Source organism: Sorghum bicolor, chromosome 7, assembly GCF_000003195.3.
Source record: "Sorghum bicolor cultivar BTx623 chromosome 7, Sorghum_bicolor_NCBIv3, whole genome shotgun sequence".
NCBI classification, from domain to species: Eukaryota; Viridiplantae; Streptophyta; class Magnoliopsida; order Poales; family Poaceae; genus Sorghum; species Sorghum bicolor.
In genome coordinates this window covers 59,086,355-59,104,386 of record NC_012876.2, presented here as the reverse complement: position 1 = coordinate 59,104,386, position 18,032 = coordinate 59,086,355, and the positions used below count along the sequence as shown (strand labels likewise).

The following is an 18,032-nucleotide window of genomic DNA, read 5'->3' as shown; positions in this document are numbered from 1 at the left end:
CCGTGCAGTGCAGGCGTGCAGCGGAGACGCATGCACGTGGCTGTGGACATCTCGTTCGCTTGTGCTTGTGCGGGGGCGATGCTGGCCGACCAACACGTGGAGGAGGATTGCCGTTAGCGCCCGCCGGGCCCGTTCCTCAGTTATTGGTGCAACCTTCTTCTTCTTTTTTTTTTTTGTTGCCCCCCAAAAAGCAACGTTATTTTGCTAAGGCATTGTTTAGTTCCCAACCCAAAAACTTTTCACCCATCACATCGAATGTTTGGACACATACATAAAGTATTAAATATATATATAAAAATAAACTAATTATACAGTTAGGTTGGAATCACGAGACGAATCTTTTAAGCCTAGTTAGTCCATGATTAGCCTTAAGTGCTACAGTAACCTACATATACTAATGATGGATTAATTAGGCTTAATAAATCCGTCTCGTAGTTTCCAGACGAGTTATGTAATTAGTTTTTTTTATTAGTATCCGAATCCCCTTCCGACATCCTATAAAACATTTGATGTGACATCCAAAATTTTTTCACTCTCCATCTAAACAAGGCCTATTGCCACCCAACTAGTAACATATCCAATCCACGTACTGGTATCTCCCTTTTCATCGGCTGAAAGAAGATCATCACTCTACCTCAGATTCTAGATAAACATCATAACAAGAGACCGCCGTACTAGTTATTATCAACAAAAAGCCTGTCAGGACCACAGATCAGATGTGGTTCTTGAGAATTTACGAGTCTTCTTCAGAGGATGTACCTTTGTATTTTGAGGGCTCAGCAGTCAGCAGCAGGCCACACTTACGCGATGACGTAGATTTACTTCTAGTTGTAATAAAGCAAATGATAGGGAGTTCCAAATACAACACATCACTATAGTTCTACATTCCAACACTAGTAAAATCCTAGGGTGGTCCATGGCCTAACATGCACATGTACCTAGCTCCGCCTATGATGTGCCCACGTATTTATTTGGCCTTGTTTAGTTTCCAAAAAATTTTGCAAAATTTTTCAGATTTCCCGTCACATCAAATCTTTAGACGTATACATGAAGTATTAAATATAGACGAAAATAAAAACTAATTACACAATTTGGTGAGAATTGACGAGACGGATCTTTTGAGCCTAGTTAGTTTATGATTGGACAATATTTATCAAATACAAACGAAAGTGTTACTATTCCTATTTTGCAAAAAAAATTTGGAACTAAACAAGGCCTTGGTATTGTAAATCCAGCTTCGTAAATATATCATGAAATATATCTTGATATCCTAAGGGTTTGTTTGGAAAAGCATAGGAATGCAATGACAGAACAGAGGAAAGGAAGAACACATTAATTTCATATAAGTGGGTGTTTGGAACGCGGGAATACGCAAGTAGAAATATAAAAGCCAAAAAATAATCCTATTTTATTAATTGTTGCACACCAGTGTTCTCTTCTACTTGTATCCTGTTAATGTTATCACTCAATAGCGGCGCCTGCTTATCAATGTCCTGTGGTATCCTGTTATCACTTTCCTTCTCTCTTCCTTAAATCAAAGCTTCACTGACGTATTAGATGCTAAACAAGTAGTTGCAAGATGACGCCCACTGTGTCTTTTAGAGCGTGTTTGTTTCGTGCTCCCTCTGTCCAAAAAAAAATGTTATTTTAAGTTCTTTTACTATAAGTTTGACTCGATTTATAATTTATAAAAAATACATATAATATTTGTGTCTATAAATAAATTTGTTAAAACACTAGATTTAAAGATCTTCCCAATGATACTGATTATATACTATAAATATTAATATCTTTTATTATATATTTAGTTAAAGTTATTTTTTGGGAAGCATAAGTGACACTTATTTTGGGACGGGGGAGTACTTCCCAAAGGAAAGGAAACCATGAGGTTGCTGTGGATTTTAAAGTTCCTCCAAAACATATAGATATAGGAATCTTTCCTTGGAAGGGAACCAATGAATCCTTTGATCCAAATATAGCTACAGTAGCTAAAACTACAGGAATATCAATTCCTTTGAAAATCCTTTGAAATTCCCATGATCCGAACAGGCCAAAAAAAAGTTTCAGAGGGACAGAGTACATATGGCGCAGTGCATTTTTACTATATGACCGCTAAATATTAGCGTTCCCGTTCATAATTCCTTTTTACCAGACTGTGATGTCTGATCAGATTTGCTACGTCAGGGAAAAGGAAAAGCAGTCTGTTCATTATGGTCGGCAATGCTCATCTAATTACTTCATTAGGCCAATGAGATTTGGGCGCACATGGACTTTTGGGGACAACCGGACAAGAGAACAAAGTGGGAGTGGCCCACAGCCTCATGCCGACCTCTTCTTGTCGCTCAATGATATCATCAGGCAATCAGGACAGGGGCCCCAGCCCAGCAGTCCCTCATTTGTGTGCAGACTGCAGACACATTCGTGATGTGACCGCTCTGATCGGTGCAGATGAACACATTTTCAGGCCCTGTTTGGTTCCTCATCTTTGAACACTCCAGCTTTTGTCGTTAAGAGCTCTCAGAGCAACTTCAAAAAATTAGCTAAAGATACATTCTAAATTTGATAATTTAGCTATTCTCTAAAATAAAAATATCCAACAGCCTCTCTAAAAAGTCAAGTTCCTATCATCGTCAAAATATAGTTAGATATAGCTTCTTTGGCTCATTAGATAAAAAACCAGTTGCAGAGTGGTCCGGTGAGTCACACCCTTGCTATACATCTCGGTCCCTACATGAATATAATTATTCTAAATTAATTTTTTATTCACATTTTTTTAGTTTAACTGATTTATAAAAAAGAGTATCTATATTTATCCTACCAAATAGTACTCTTGCACCACTACAACTTGTGATTGTTTTATCATATATATTTGGAGACCTATTGCAAGAGCTATCGGCCTTATAGCTGGCAAAGCACGGATAGTGAACCAATCATCATATACTACTATAATTGGAGGTTTTTTTTCCGACCCTCTTCATAAGGAACCATCAAGTTAAATCCTCATAATACATGTAAAAAAAAATCCTACATACAAAAGCGAACCATCAGTTCAGCGTACTCTAGTCAGCACTGACAGTAGTAGCATTTAAATCTTTCTAAAAGGATTATTACCTTTGCTATTGTGAATAATTACTCAAAAGTGACCTCTAAATTATCATTATAAAAGAATAGATAAAATCCGAAGAGAGGACTAGGGGTTAACCTAACATGTGTAGGAAGAAATTGTATTATAGGTTATAGCGGGTTTGAAATTGGGAAGCCAAAATCTAGATGGGTTACAACAAGGATTAATACAATTCAAGAAAATGTTTCAACTAGACATATATTGGAAACAAACAGATGAGAATTCTGATTAGAGATGGAAATGCAAATGAACCGAAAAAATCATAATTGAAAATAGATCGCATTGTACCAATCTGTGTATTCAGTTAGAAATTTTAAAAAGGCAGAAAGCAAAAAAAAATTGAATTAGTAGTATGACCCTAAGTTCATCCATGAACTTCTAATATCTTTAAAATTGCTATCTTGTTTAGGGACATAGGTTGATGGGCTTGTTCGTTAGAATTGTCTTCTATACTTGTTGGAACATGAGAATAGGGAAACAAAAATCTTTGTGAATGAGACACTAACTCTAATGGGGTGATTGATTTAAGGAATTATGTAATCTAGAATGGAATGTTATAGTTTCATCATGGGGCCATCCCATCATTTTTATGGATTCATTCCTTATGCCAATTACTAAGGGTTCAAGAGGGATGATATAGTGATGGACCATCCTGGTCTATTTTCTAAACCAAGGAAAAAGTGAGTGAATATGACTACATAAATAGATCTAGTAAATGAGAGGTGACCATGTCAATAGATGGTAGCAAGACGACTATCCTTGACATGTTGTTTTTGCTTTCCTAATAGGTCCAACTTCAAACATGGTTTCCTTTAGTTTTTCACCTTTGAATCCAAATCCCATCTTTCTTCATGGAGTTACAAAATGTAGTTTTTAGGGTTCATGCCGCTAATCATTATATTGATTGGCCTAGAGTTTTTCTCGGTCTTCTTTAGATTATTTTTTTCTCCATTTTTTCTGGTCCTATGCCTCATTGTTGATCATTGACATTCATGTCTCCATATTTCATCCTCAAATTTGATATTTTTGGCTCCTCCTCTTCTTTGAGCGCCTACTTGACCATCCACATCATGTGGGATCGTTGCAGTGAGCGTTGACCATGAGCATGAGTAGTCAATTAGCTCTAGGACTCAGCGACCATGGTTATGCTATTATTGTGGACACTGTATTCCAGGTAGTGGCTACGGAAATGGATAAATTTTAGAAAATTTGGCTCGGGATTCAATTATTTTGACTAGTCAAAAAATTATAAGTTGATGAAATTTTATCAAAGTTTGAGCAATTGAGAGCCGTGGCATTGCAAATCTTTACAATGCATATGTAGCATCAAAAAAGACCAACACATGCATTTGGCATGGGTGCACTGCTCTTTTTCCTCATCTGAGTGATGCTGCTGATCCTTTGGCCATTACCAACATGACTAGTGTACATATGAGTGGTGAGTCCTCCATTAGTAGGGACTCAAGGAGAAGATGGTGGACAACAATGGACAAAGAGTACAATAGAGGAACTAGAGGAGGAGAGGTGGATAACAAGAGGCAGATGAAATTAAAGCTGGTAGTGGTTTAGAGACACCCCGATTTTCATGGTTCGAGTTTCCTTTTAGACTTATTTGGTTTGGGTGGAAACGGGTTGAACATTCTAGTGGGGCTGGTTGGATGTGGGTCTGCAGTTAGAGTAGATTGGTTCAATTTGGGTTAGCTTAACCATTGTGGTTTCCTAATGGTCTGAAATTGTGGTTCAAATCATGGGTTTAACCCTGTTTGGTCGTGATGTCATAGCTTTATTCCTTTTGACTACCTGCCCCCATTGATTCCAATAGCGACCTACAACGCACTCGTCCTAGACTAGCGGCGACGAGGCCATGCTACATGCTACAGACCTCTATGCACAGCTGGAGAGAATTGCACTTTCTCGTCCGCGTATCTGCCTAGTGCCAAAGTTTCTTGGTGTTTTTCTCCACGTCATGCACCAAGCCTCGCGACTGCAAACGGGTATGAGGCGACACCAGTGAGGGAGCCGCGCTCGTCGGCGACCGTGGGGATCGGGGCATGTGGCTCGTCGCCTCCGCCCAGCTCGTCCATCGAGACCTTGTTTAGTTTATCCCAAAATAACTTTTAAAATTTTTTATTATATTGAATCTTACGGCAAATGCATGGAGTATTAAAATATAGATAAAAATAACTAGGTACATAATTTGTCTGTAATTTATGAAATAAATCTTTTAAGCCTAGTTAGTTCATGGTTAGATAAAAATTACTAAATACAATGTCAAAATCCAACAAAACTGTTTGGATCTAGATGAGACCCATCAGCCTAAGCATGCGCGAATCAATGAAGGTAGTCGTCGATCCATTGGTTCGCCTGTTCGATTGGAACTGTCGAGCTGGATATTCGCAACTTTGCAAACAGTTCATCGATTGCTACTCCATCCAAATTTTAAGTCATTCCAAGAATCTTGGAGAGTCAAAACATTTTCACGTTTGACCAAAATTATAGAGAAAAATACTAAGATTTGTAACTATAAAAATATAATTAAGGAAGAATATCTAATGATACTTAGTTAGTATCCTAATAATAATAATTTTATAATATAAATTTAGTCAAACTTACAAAAAATTGACTCTATAAGATTCTTAGAATGACTTACCATTTGGGATGAAGGAAGTACTTGCTAGCTAGTGCTGCTGCATGCTGTATCTCTCTTCTGCCATTTGTATTCGAATTCGCAGCTTGTACACGAGCGGAGGCTGGGAGCGGCGTCGGTGGGAGGGTCGTACACGCTGCGGGGACGCAGGTCGTGCTAGCTAGCCTCGACAACGAGAGGAGTAGATGAAGTTTTTAGAATTAATGTTGGAGAACAGTTAGAGTTTCAGCTTTTTTATGTCTCCCAATAGGACGTATCATGTGTAACTCACCTTCGTGTGCAATCTATGCAACCACCAATTAAAACCACAAGATCTAGATCCAACGTTTGAGGGTTTTTTTTCACTTAAATCCTCCCATCTGGATACATACGGATTAGATTTAAACCCACAGGTGGAGGTGTTTAAGTGAAAAAAATCTCAGACGATCTAGATCCTGTGGTCTTAATTAGTGGTTGCATAGGTTGCACACGAAGCTGGGTTGCATATGATACGTTGTCCTCCCAATATGCTTCGGGAAGGTTAGAAAACTGTTTTTTTTTTTGACTCTCAATATGTTTTGGGAAGGTTGGAGAACTGGTTTTTTGAGTATTTTTTATGCTCTTAGTCTGTTTTCTTTGCTTTTGTTGCTATGCGTCATTTAGAGTCTTGTTGATTCTTCTATCCTTTTTCCTTTCTGACTTTTCAGTCGATAAAATCTACATAATATTTGTACTAGAAGTGGCTAATTGAGTAATATTTTGTTGTCAAATGTCAATCGAGATCTTTGCATTTTTAGAGAATCTTTTATGCTCAGCTATTTTATTGTCAAATGTATTTTGTATACTATGACTTAATTATAATTACTAACATTATTTTTTTTCACGACTTATATATTTATAGATTCAATTGACAAATTGGGCCCCCATATGTTTCACATCAGGCTCCGCCTATCCTCTGGTGCTCACTTGATCGCCATTGATGAAGTTCACCACAACCTCCATCTCCTTCGCCGCCTCATCGCTGTCGGGCTTGTTCAGGAAGTAGACGTGATACTCGCCGGGGGTCTCGTACAGCTCCGCCTCGCCTTGCCACCCGCTGGCCCTGAGCGCGTGGACGTACGCACGGCCCCTGGCGCTGAGCATGTCCAGCCCCGCCACGGTGACCAGCACGCGCGTGCAGGGGAGCCGGCGCCACTCCTCCGGTGGCATGGGCACCGGGTTGATCACCGGGTCGTCGATCCCGTAGCGGCCGCCGCACAAGAAGCTCCACGTGCGCTCGTGCCACCGCCGAATGTCCTCGTCGCTCGTCTCCGACGGCACGGGGCGCTTCCCCCAGAAGTAGGGGTCGAGCAGCACGAGGCCCCGGACGGCGGCAGCGCCGTCGTCGCAGTCAAGGCCATCCCGCCCCGCGCGCAGCGCCACGTAGTGCGCGATGTTGCCGCCGGCACTGTCGCCGGCCAGGAACAGCCGCGCCGGGTCGGCGTGGCGCGACAGCCAGGGGTCCGTCCCGGTCCCGGCCCGCCGCGTGTTGGCGAGCGCCCACCGGAGTGCCGCCCACGCGTCGTCGTACGCCGTCGGGAGGCGGTGCTCGGGCGCGAGGTGGTACTCAACGGACACGGCGAGCACCCGTGCCCTGGACACCAGCGCGTTCAGGTACCGGTGGTACGTCGGCGAGAAGGCCGACTCTGTGACGAACGCGCCGCCGTGGTAGAACACGAGGAGCGGCAGCCTTCCACCGCTGTCGTCGGTGTCCGTGCCTGTGCGGTTGGTGGCGAGGCTAGGAGGCAGGTAGAGGCGCACGGCGAGGCCCGTGGCAGCGTTGACGACGACGTCCCTGGAGGTGACGCCGGTGGCCGCGTCCGTGGAGGCTGGCACGGTGTCCGTGCCGATGAATCGCTGCACGAGGCCGCTCTTGTAGAGGACTAGGAACGGGAAGAAGAAGAAGTCGACTTCCCCGTCGTCGGCGCTGGCGCCCACGGAGGCCAGCCCGGGAGGAAGAGCGGGTGGGGTAAGCAACGCAGCTGCCATGTTTACCAGAAGCACCAGGGCGGACAAGAAGCAGAAGCTCCCCGCCATGAGAGAAGTTGTGAAGGCGAAGCAAAACACGAGCTGCAAACTTCCTCGGAGTTCCTATATATGAGTGTGTCGGCGTTTTGTAGAGAGCGCCGCGCGCCTGTGCTGTGCCTTGCGATTTTTGTTTTTAGAGCGAAGACTCTTTATATCTTTTGTAAATTGTAGAAGTAGATATTTGGATGAAAAACACCTTCAAATAGCCTATTTAATTATATATGTATATATCTAGATATAGATATTCTCTATTCTGGATTTATCGCTATCTAAAGATAGAGATCGAGGATGACCCTCGTTCCGAATTTCTCGCTACTTAAAATGGAGAACGAAGATGACTCTCTAAACGGTATTGGAGAACATAAAGATATAAAAAAGATTTTTACTTAAATGACTCTCACTCTAAAGGTTAGATTTTAGAAATGCTCTTGGAGATGTTGTTATAGAGTATGTTGGAGTAGTCTAGATTTTTTTTGTCAAAACTATTTTAGAGATAGTTAAATTAATAAATTTGGCTAGTTTTTTTTTGACTAATCTCTTGGATATGCTCTATTTCTTTTTATCCCAGGGGGCTAGGGAGGATATCGCATTAGTATTGTCGGTGTTTTGTAGTCTATCGTGTAAATTTCTAAATGTCACGCTATTTTAAGAAGACGATGGTAACACTCAAACAAGAAAATTATACTGATTTAGCCCTTAGCCCTATGTCTAGTCTTTTTTTTTTCAGGATCAGGAGATATAGCCTGTTTATGAGAGAATCCTTATAGCACATATTACAACCCACTAAGATAATAGTGCGTAACCTAGAATAAACATATGAAAAAAAAAAGATACAAAGAGAGAGCGACTGCCCTCAACACTCTAGACTTATAACTGTGCCTGGGATTAAAACAACAACACAAAGGTTTCCTACACAAAAAAAAACAAGTCGAGGTGGCAAAACATCCACTTAGACGACAAAGCATCTGCCAACGAACCAAGCGACCACGACGACGGAGCATCCGCCAAAGAACTGAACGACCACGGTGGCAAAGAGCACCGAGAAGTGGGCCAGCACACACTCAGTAGCAAAGTATCTACCAGAAAGGGGTCCAAAGAGCGGCCATTGCACTCTTAGCAGCAAAGCGACAATAATGACAAAGCATGCGTCGAAGAAGAGATATCGGCAAAGCATCGGCTACAATCACACCGCCGAGGTCAAGTGCAGCAGAAGAAACCGTCGCGTTGTGATAAAAAGGGTACACACAGAAGTGACAGAACACAACTAGGAGCTTCGGCGGTATGAACAGCTCCGCAAAAGGCGTGACGGGTCCAGCAGAGTACATCAAGCGCGCCATCATCGTCGGTGCTAGGCACGAAGCCTGACGAGTTTTTCACCCTTGTCCGCCATGGGCCTGGCTGCCGCTGGAGGGCAGTAGGCTAGCCCAGCCAAGGGCCGACCACCGAACCCCCACCGCCACGGGAACCACCGGCCTCAGTGGGGGGCACGGGTAGGCGCAGGACCTGCTCGATGCGCAGGCCAGCCGAGCGCGCACCAGCATCGAGGAAGTGCAGCCGGGGCAATTCAATTACACACCAGGACCAGGAGGAGACGGTCGATGCCCCCAGCCGCAGTGATGGCCATGGCCCAATACACCAACAAATGTCTTTCAATCTAAATCACTGAGGAAACATACTTACACGTTTAGGAGATCAACCTTGTTTATTTATATCTGATTGTGACAGTGTGTACATGTGGAATATATGTGAAACTGAACTAGAAAAAAAAAGGGTAAAATTCAGGAAATCCTCGTTATAGGAAAAGACGTTGGGGGACGGACTATTCAGTGTCGCGCTGCTGTGTTTGCAGCGCAAGACTGAACTGCTAAAGGTGCCGCCCAGCCGGGACGCGGAGGCTCCCTTTCTCCCAGACGCAGTAGTCCTTGCCGTGTGCCGCCGGGTGGAAATCCGACGGGATCACGTTGCTCACGTCGTACCTTGTCCCGATCTTCACCATGACCTTCTCGTCGACGACGGCCACGTACGCGTCGGCGTCCGCGACGAGGATCCGCAGCTTGCTCCCGGCGTGGATGCCGTTCCGCGCCCTGATGGCGGACAGCGTCGATATCTCCTGCTTCAGATTCCAGTCGAACATGTGGTCGTAGAACTGGATGTATATATATTATGTTAGGTACATGCACAGTCTGATTTGGGAGTGAATTAAACTTGGAGATTCTGGTGTGATTAACGATCGAGCACTTACGATGCAGGGGACTCCTGGGTGGGTGAGGATGTAGGCGTAGCCCTGCATGACCTTGTCGGACGGGAACGGCCACAGCTTCTGCGTCGACCCGGTGTCATGGTTGTCGACGAAGGTGACAGCCTTTTCCGGCATCCACCCGATCATGCCAGCCGCCTTGCCGGAGCTGTCGCGCAGCCGCCACAGCTCCCCCTGCACGCCGGCCTGCAGCAGGCCCTTGGTAGTGAAGTCGAACGCCATCGCGGGGCCACCGACAGCCTGCACCCAGTTGACCAGCTCCTGCCGGCACTGGTCCTGGTTGGGCGACGGCTTGCCGTCGCCGCTCAAGGTCAGGGAGTTCCATATCTCGGCGACGACGAAGCTCGGCGCGGTGCTCTCCACGTACATCCTGGCGACGGCCGGCGAGTAGCCCTTGGCGAAGTCGAGGCGCCAGCCGTCGAAGCCGACGTCGTCGGACTTGAGCCAGTTGAGCCACGCGGAGAGCTCCCGCCGGACGCGCTCGTTGAGGTGGTCGACGTCGGGCGCCGCCGCGAACGCCTCGCCCGTGTCGCGGTGGCCCGTCCCGTCCGAGTACTCCGTGTCGTCGCTGCAGATCATGCCGGGGCCCCAGTCCAGGCGGCCGTCGCCCGTCCCGCCCTCGAAGATGCAGTAGATGCCGCGCGCGTCTTTCTTCTCCGCGCACCGGTGGTTGATGACGATGTCCGCCACGCACTGGATGCGCCTGCCGTGGAACGCCGCGATCAGGGACCTGAGCTCCGCCGCCGTGCCGTACTTGGACGCGTCCAGGTCGTATAGGCGCCCCGGCATGTACCCTGCGGCGAGATGGTCGATCGTCGTCGTCGTGTCGTTCAGACAGAGTTAGTTGTTATTATGACAACAAACATGGATTCAGTACTCTGCTGAGCCTGAGCCCTTAGGTGAAAGTACCTTGTGGCGAGACGGAGTGCGAGGGTGGAGGCAGCCAGACGTGCGTGACGCCGGCGTTGGCGATGTCGTCGACCTGGGCCTTGAGCCTGTTGTACCAGCCTCCAGGCTGCTTGCACGACTCCCAGTTAAACCCCTGCACGTACGTGCACAGATTGTGGCATGATAAGTTTGACGAGATCGTCATCGTACGTACGACAACATTGACGTGTACAGCTTTCGTAGTCGTACTCGTACCTGGAAGAGGACCTGTGCCTGAACCAGGCCGCAGGCCAGGCTGATGCAGAGCGCCACGAGGAAGAGCAAACACAAGCTGCTCGAGTGCTTCATGTCTCGATCGACTGCGAGTTGCTGTATTTCAGATTGGGTGGTGGTGTTGTGCGGTTGTGCTGCCGAGTGAGCTCGCCGGGGGGTGCCTATATATAGGCCGGCGCCGGCACGGTGGTTGAGGCAGGGAATGTTGAGGGAAGGCCCCCCACATTAATGCGATGTGGATATATGGATAAAGGGGCCACGTAGGTCCCGCGCGGACAACAGGTGCCGAGATGCGGCGGCGTGGTGCTGTTGTCGACGAAGACCAGTTACGGTTGCAGCGGCGGCCGTTGCTCCCAGCCTCCCACAGTCCTACCACTCCCGGCGAGATGGAAGAGCTCGGCGATCGAGCGCGCGCGCGGCTGCGGGTGCCGGCAGTCGCAAATGGAGGCCGCCTGACTGGCCGCGGGGGCGCCACGACACTCGGCTAGCTAGCTAGCGGCGGCGGTACCTAGCTCTGACTGGACGGACGTATGGAGGCACCCGTCGTCGGCTTTCACCTCCTTAAATTTCTTGACCTGGCGATGCTATCCACATCCTGAAACGCAAAGTGATCGATCAGATTGATGGAGCGTTCGAGCCGCCTGATGCCAACCTCGAACGGTGAGAACTGGATAATGCTCTAATCAATGGGGGCAATGGAGCTTGCTTGCTTGGCCGACGAAGCAATCCAACAGAAAGAGGTCCACCGTAATCTATAGGAGTATATATGCATTCAGATGCATGCATGCATCTGGATGTAGCCTGCTCGACAACAGTCATAACGAGCGAGACCATGTCAGTCCGCATCTCTGACGAAATTGGACTCAAACTCGCTGAATTGCCGGCTTGGTAAATTTACTTCTCTGCGTCCTGGTACTGGCTAAGTGGCTAGAGCGTTCCGGATGGCATTTCTTTGTTCAGTTGTTTGGGAAATTGGGAGTAAAAGAGAGCAGTTCTCCGACCACAAAAGTCTCTCAAATGTCTGAAGGAAACACCTGTACTGAGGTCTGAGGAAGACTAGAAAAATACCACATTTTTATTTTCTTATATATAATGTATGAAGTTAGGCCAGTCTCAATGGAGCTGTCATTAGAGTTTCATGCACATTAAATATGCTGATGTGGCGCTATATTAATGAAGAGAGAGATGATAAGAGTTTCATGGGAGTAGAGAGAGTTTCATCCCCATAAAACTCATATGCACTGTTTCCAAAATATTGATGTGTTGAAAACTGTGTCATGAAACTCCCATTGAGGATAGCCGGCTCCCAACCCAAAGGCCAAAGGACTTTAGCAAATTAAAAACAAAAAGTATATTACTAGTGATAGAATTGAAGAAGTGCTACAACAGTAAAGGTGCTAGGTTCTTGGGGCATGTTTTTCAGCTTGCGAATTGCCAGGTTGTTTTCAAAGTATTTAACAAAATTGTAGACACTAAATTGCAACACCCATAGTCATTTTGGAACCCACCCTGCTCTTTTAATTTACATCTGCAACCTGTTTTTCATAACCTGCACCGCGGACTAGCAGACTCCAATTGATAAAAAGAAATACAACTTGTGGATGCTTTGGTGGTGAGAATTGAGATGACCTATGGATGCAACTTCACAGCCAACGAAAAAGTGTTAAACATTGATTACCTGGGCTGCGATGCAAATCCGGGATGTGGATCGTCACCTAAAAGTCGTCTAGCCTATGGAGCATTTTATTTTATTGCTTTCAAAGCACCACATCATCAAAGTGCATTGAGTTCATGAATGAAAAAACATCGAAATGTTTCATATTTTTAAAAATAAAAAATTAGGATAGCACCTTATAAGAATTTTACACCATGGTAAATATCTGCAAAGTTCTAAAAATATTGAGAAAAAAAATCTAGAGATAGATTAGGACATGAGAATCTCAAATGATATATTAAGAGGTCATGAAAATACATTTGGAAGCTTCCAGAAATTAGATTTTCCTCTAGAAAAGTGGAATTATCCAAAAATTCTTTGAAAATTTTCAAAACATTATAATAAATCTCTAAATGCTTTTTAAGACTTTCTAGAACAAAAATTTACTCATACTAGACGAATCTCATATTTTTGTCATGAAATGTTTTTAAAATGAGTTTAGACATTGATTAGAATTTTATGGGATTTCCAAAATTTTGTGGGACACTTTTCCATTTCCATATAGCTAATTCAATTTATTAATGCTTATAGATATATTTTAATTAGCTCTAAATATTTTTTGGGGGTTTCTCTTGTCCTAACCTCTCTCTATGATTTTAAGCATTAGCTTAGAGATATTTTTCGTTGTTTAGAAACCTGATTAAGTGCTTACCAAATATTTTTTTTTATTGAAAAAGATTGAAACTATCTTGAAAACCACTTTAAGCCGGGCAAGGAGGTAATTAAATTAGTTTTGAGGGTTAGAATTGAAGGAGGACGGTTGTCTAGCTGTGGAGAATCGGAGTGCGAGTGCTGGGTAGTTCAGAAAAGGCAAAATAAACTTTTCCCATTCATTTATTGCCCAAATGGAAGGCATATCTGAAGTTGGCCCATAGACTTTATTTTATTCTTTTATTTATGCCCAACTAACATAAGGTGCCTCCGCACCCACTTTCCTGCCACGTTTGTATTGTGTCACTGGGCCTAGCACGTAGTATATGGGCTGTGCTCGGGTCCGGTTGTGACGGCCTGGAAGGCTGCAGGCTTACCTTTAGGCCTTAGTCCAGTTCAATTACTCCGAAGATGAAATTTGATTAAACTCCAAAGATAATCTCGAAACGTACTCGTTTGAGTTTATCTGTTGAATCTTAGGTTGTTTAACAGTGTTTTTCTCTCTTATAAAAAAAAATCAGTAAATAGTACTTTCAGCCATATATATAGGACCCTTTTTCTCATGCAAACTTCAACACTAATTTTGGATTCACTTGAGCGATTGATTTATCCGAAGTAGAATTTTATTTATATTCGACCATTTCCACCTTTTAAAAGGCTAAATTTTGTTCCAGACAGACAAACAAGTTGCACGCACAAAGGCTAGATCAGGGCTTTCCCCTTTAGGCTTTATTAGCACTAGCGTGTTGTTACATGCAGCTCAGTAACCTGCCACATTCGGCGTTAACAAGACTCGTGGGACGGCCGCAAAGTAACTTGCCAAACCCACTCGTCTCTAGTGGTAGTGGTAGTCTCTCTTCTCCCAAATGCAGTAGCCGTCGCCATGCGCGGCGACACTGAAACCCGACGGGATCACGCTGCCGACGTCGTACCTCGTCCCGATCTTGGTGATCACCTTGTCGTCGATCATGGCGACGTAGACATCGCCTTCTGCTTTTACGATGCTTAGCTTGCTCCCCGGATGGATCCCGTTTCTCTTCCTGATCGCCGCCAGCGTGCTGATCTCCTGCTTTAGGTTCCACTCGAACACGTGGTCGTAGAACTGCATGCATCGATCGAGCAATCACACAAATATATGGTTAGCCAGCTAGCTACTTTCTCGTACGTAGTAGCGTCAAAAAGGATCGATCGATGAAATGCTAGCTAATGCTGGTTGGTGTTGCTCACGATGGATGGGATCCCTGGGTGGGTGAGGATGTAGGCGTAGCCCTGCATGACCTTGTCACGCGGGAACGGCCACGAGTTCTGCGTGGAGCCCGTGTCGTGGTTGTCGACGAACGTGACGGCCTTCTCCGGCAGCCAGCCGATCATGCCGGGCGCCTTGCCATTGCCGTCCCGCATCCGCCACAGCTCCCCCTGCACGGCCGCCTGCAGCACGCCCTTGGTGGTGAAGTCGAACGCGGCGGCGGGGCCGCCCACGGCGTTCACCCAGTCCACCAGCTCCTGCCGGTCCCCGTCCTGGTTGTGCTTCGGCTTGCCGTCGCCGTCGTAGCTGAGGGAGCTCCATATCTCCGCGACCACGAAGCTCGGCCGCGTCCTGTCGACGTACGCCTTGGCGACGGCCGCGGAGTAGCCCTTGGCGAAGTCGAGGCGCCAGCCGCCGGTGAACCCGACGTCGGCGCTGAGCCAGCAGAGCCAGTCCGAGAGCTCCCGCTGCACGCGCGGGTTCAGGTGGTCGATGTCCGGCGCCGCGCCGAAGTCCTTGCCCGTGTCGCGGTTGCCGCGCCCGTTGGAGAACTCCGTGTCGTCGCCGCAGATCATGTCGGCGTCCCAGTTGAGCCGCCCCGTCCCCGTTCCGCCGTCGTCGCCGCCGCCGCCCTCGAAGATGCAGTACACGCCGCGGCCGTCCTTCTTGTCGGCGCACCGGTGGTTGATGACGATGTCCGCCACGGCCTCCACGCCCTTGCCCCTGAACGCGGCGATCAGCGACCGCAGCTCCGCCTCCGTGCCGTACCTGGACGCGTTCAGGTCGTAGAGCCGCCCCGGCATGTAGCCCTGTGGCGCGACGGAGTGCGATGGCGGCGGCAGCCAGACGTGGGTGGCGCCGGCGCCGGCGATGTCGTCCACCTGCGCCTGGAGAAACTTGTACCAGCCGCCTTGCTTCTTGCAAGACTCCCAGTTGAACCCCTGCATGCGTGCGTCGGTCAGCAAACAATGCGTGTACATGCATGCATGGAAAAAGACGTTCACTTCTCGATGACGCACGCACGTACCTGGAACAGGACCTGGGCTCGTGCCGTGTTGGAGCCAATAAGCAAGCACAGCACCGCGACAGCTAGGAGGAGGCCGAACAGGCCGGCGGCCAGGTGGTTCGCCATGCCGGCGGGCGGGACTCGTGTCCACTGTTAGAGTAGTCAGCAGCTGGACGTGCGTGCTGTTCTGGTTCTGGACGTGTACGAGATGGATGTTGGAAGGGAAGTGAGCTGCCAAGCCCGTGGCCGTGCATGTTGTATTTATAGGGGTCACAAAATGTGGATATACTTGAGGTCAGTGGTCCAAATGTTTGGATATATATATACTTTAGATAGTATGATCAGTGGCCACGTTGATGTACTACGGATCGACGTACATTTAAGACGGAGATGAACGTTAGCCGGCACGTGTCTCGGCCTGGCACGCACGTCGAGCAACCGGGAGCGGGGAGCGTACAACTACGACGACGGCTACGAGCGCGCACGGCGGCGCACGCAGCGAACTGATTCTGCAAGAGTACATGACATGGATGTGGCTCAAGCTCGACGCCAACGGTTGACTGCCGCGGCCGTCGGAATGGATAGGAATAGGAAAGAGAGAAGGATCGGAGAGAATGCTCGAACCCGACATTCACAATGCAGACTCTATTATAGAGTTTAAAGTTATTTATTACCTCGAACAATATGGATTTGAAGTCTTATTTTTTCTTATTTTTTTCTTCAATAAATATGCTGCCACATCTGCAAAATACCATAAATAATATGTAATTAATTGTCTTAGACTCTGTGATAGAGTCTTGCATTGTGAGTGCCCAACCACTGGAGGCTTTGCGCCTCTAAGGGGGTGATTGGTTGTCCTGCTCGCACGGTCTTGAGCCTCATTCGGCACCGAGTGGTGCACTAGCCGTGTTTGGTTTCACCCTTCACACGTTTTGACTGCTCCGTTTCGTTCCTCTTCTCCCTCCATCTCGACGCCTCCATCTTCTCAATTTTACATTTCCTAATGAGTCGGGATGGCTTCATACATGCATGGTGCATGGGCCCATGTGTCAGCTCAGACACTTAAAGCTTTGATGCATACGTGTAACCAAACACGATCTCGTCTCGTATTTGACCAACAATAAAAATAACCAAACACACTAAAATGCATAGTCTCATGGCTATGAAGAGCCTGAACGGCCACTCCATCTCAACTCGCTAACCTTTGAGCAACCAATCACCCTCTAAGGGTAGCCACATAGCTAGTTGAGTCGGTTCATCTGACGAATGGACAACCACGTAACGAGTCGACTCCCATGCCAAAACTAGTAGGAATCCATATATAAAAAGTAAAATAATCACTCCATATTCTTTCCCAAACCCCAAACTTAATTGTTTTTTCTTTTGCGATTAAACTTAATTGTTTTCATTGTTCTAATGGTGAACCTGCTTCGTTTTTTTATTAGCGACGAGTCGACTCTCAAGAGTCTATTCTTCTTTCTCTTTGCCATGCATCGACTTCTCCGACGGTGATGAGTCGCTTTGGCCAATCCACTAGACAAGCCCTAACTGACGCCCTGAAGAGACTAGGATCAGCTGAAGAATACGAGTACACGATGTGGCTGTTTACCTATACAACAAACCAGCTGATCCATATCTATCTATCGTGCCTAGTGAGGATTTTGGTCGCCGACGGGGAGGTTGCATTGCCACCGTATCCAGAACAAGTGTTGCGCAGACTAGAAGAGCAAGAGACTGAAACCAGAATTTCAGGCTTGTGTATTATTTGAGCACAGTCTGAAAGAATATCATGCTAGAGGTAGACTACCCGGGAACCTCTTACTGTTGAAACTCCGAAATAGACATTACCATGATTAATTATTTACTCTATTTTTTTTATCAAATCATGACTAATTTACTAGGCATCTAGTGCTACAGAAGAGTATCGGCCCAAGTAATGAAGGAAACGGTCCAAACAGGACTAGAGTCTCGGGATAAGACTAACCGAGGGCAAGAAATTTGAGAAAAATAATTTATTTTTGTATCGTGGATGCTCTAAAAATACACTCCATCGGTCCTACAAAACTTGATGTTCTAAGATTAAAAAAAAAAGTACAAAAAATTTGATGTTTTAGTTCTTGCAGAATATACTTGCCCATATCAGTTTGAGATCGTGGTCTTCATGTTTTCCTTTTAACAAG

General features: G+C 46.3%; 3 protein-coding genes across 3 annotated transcripts; all 3 read right to left on the bottom strand.

The window, feature by feature from the left end:
- Positions 6,545-7,939, bottom strand: LOC110437129 (probable carboxylesterase 13). Its single transcript, XM_021465421.1, has one exon. It carries the CDS (start codon positions 7,824-7,826, stop codon positions 6,699-6,701), a length of 1,128 nt encoding a protein of 375 aa, XP_021321096.1. The 5' UTR covers positions 7,827-7,939; the 3' UTR covers positions 6,545-6,698.
- Positions 9,509-11,365, bottom strand: LOC110436912 (alpha-amylase isozyme 3D). The gene is made up of 4 exons (XM_021464617.1): positions 11,218-11,365; positions 10,984-11,116; positions 10,060-10,868; positions 9,509-9,963 (listed from the first exon to the last, which is right to left on the bottom strand). The coding sequence occupies exons 1-4, from the start codon at positions 11,308-11,310 to the stop codon at positions 9,682-9,684; spliced, it is 1,317 nt and encodes a 438-aa protein (XP_021320292.1). The 5' UTR covers positions 11,311-11,365; the 3' UTR covers positions 9,509-9,681.
- LOC8083539 (alpha-amylase isozyme 3B) lies at positions 14,237-16,085 on the bottom strand. Its single transcript, XM_002444462.2, has 3 exons — positions 15,874-16,085; positions 14,828-15,787; positions 14,237-14,702 (listed from the first exon to the last, which is right to left on the bottom strand). Exons 1-3 carry the CDS (start codon positions 15,976-15,978, stop codon positions 14,436-14,438), a joined length of 1,332 nt encoding a protein of 443 aa, XP_002444507.1. The 5' UTR covers positions 15,979-16,085; the 3' UTR covers positions 14,237-14,435.

Bases quoted from the DNA above. Each gene is read 5' to 3' on its own strand.
- LOC8083539 (XM_002444462.2), bottom strand. From the start codon at position 15,978: ATGGCGAACCACCTGGCCGCCGGCCTGTTCGGCCTCCTCCTAGCTGTC. The intron at 15,788-15,873 runs GTACGTGCGTGC...GCACGCATGCAG, and splicing joins GAGCCCAGGTCCTGTTCCAG to GGGTTCAACTGGGAGTCTTG. The intron at 14,703-14,827 runs GTGAGCAACACC...CGATGCATGCAG, and splicing joins ACCCAGGGATCCCATCCATC to TTCTACGACCACGTGTTCGA.
- LOC110436912 (XM_021464617.1), bottom strand. From the start codon at position 11,310: ATGAAGCACTCGAGCAGCTTGTGTTTGCTCTTCCTCGTGGCGCTCTGC. The intron at 11,117-11,217 runs GTACGAGTACGA...ACGTACGTGCAG, and splicing joins AGGCACAGGTCCTCTTCCAG to GGGTTTAACTGGGAGTCGTG. The intron at 9,964-10,059 runs GTAAGTGCTCGA...ATATACATCCAG, and splicing joins ACCCAGGAGTCCCCTGCATC to TTCTACGACCACATGTTCGA.
- LOC110437129 (XM_021465421.1), bottom strand. From the start codon at position 7,826: ATGGCGGGGAGCTTCTGCTTCTTGTCCGCCCTGGTGCTTCTGGTAAAC.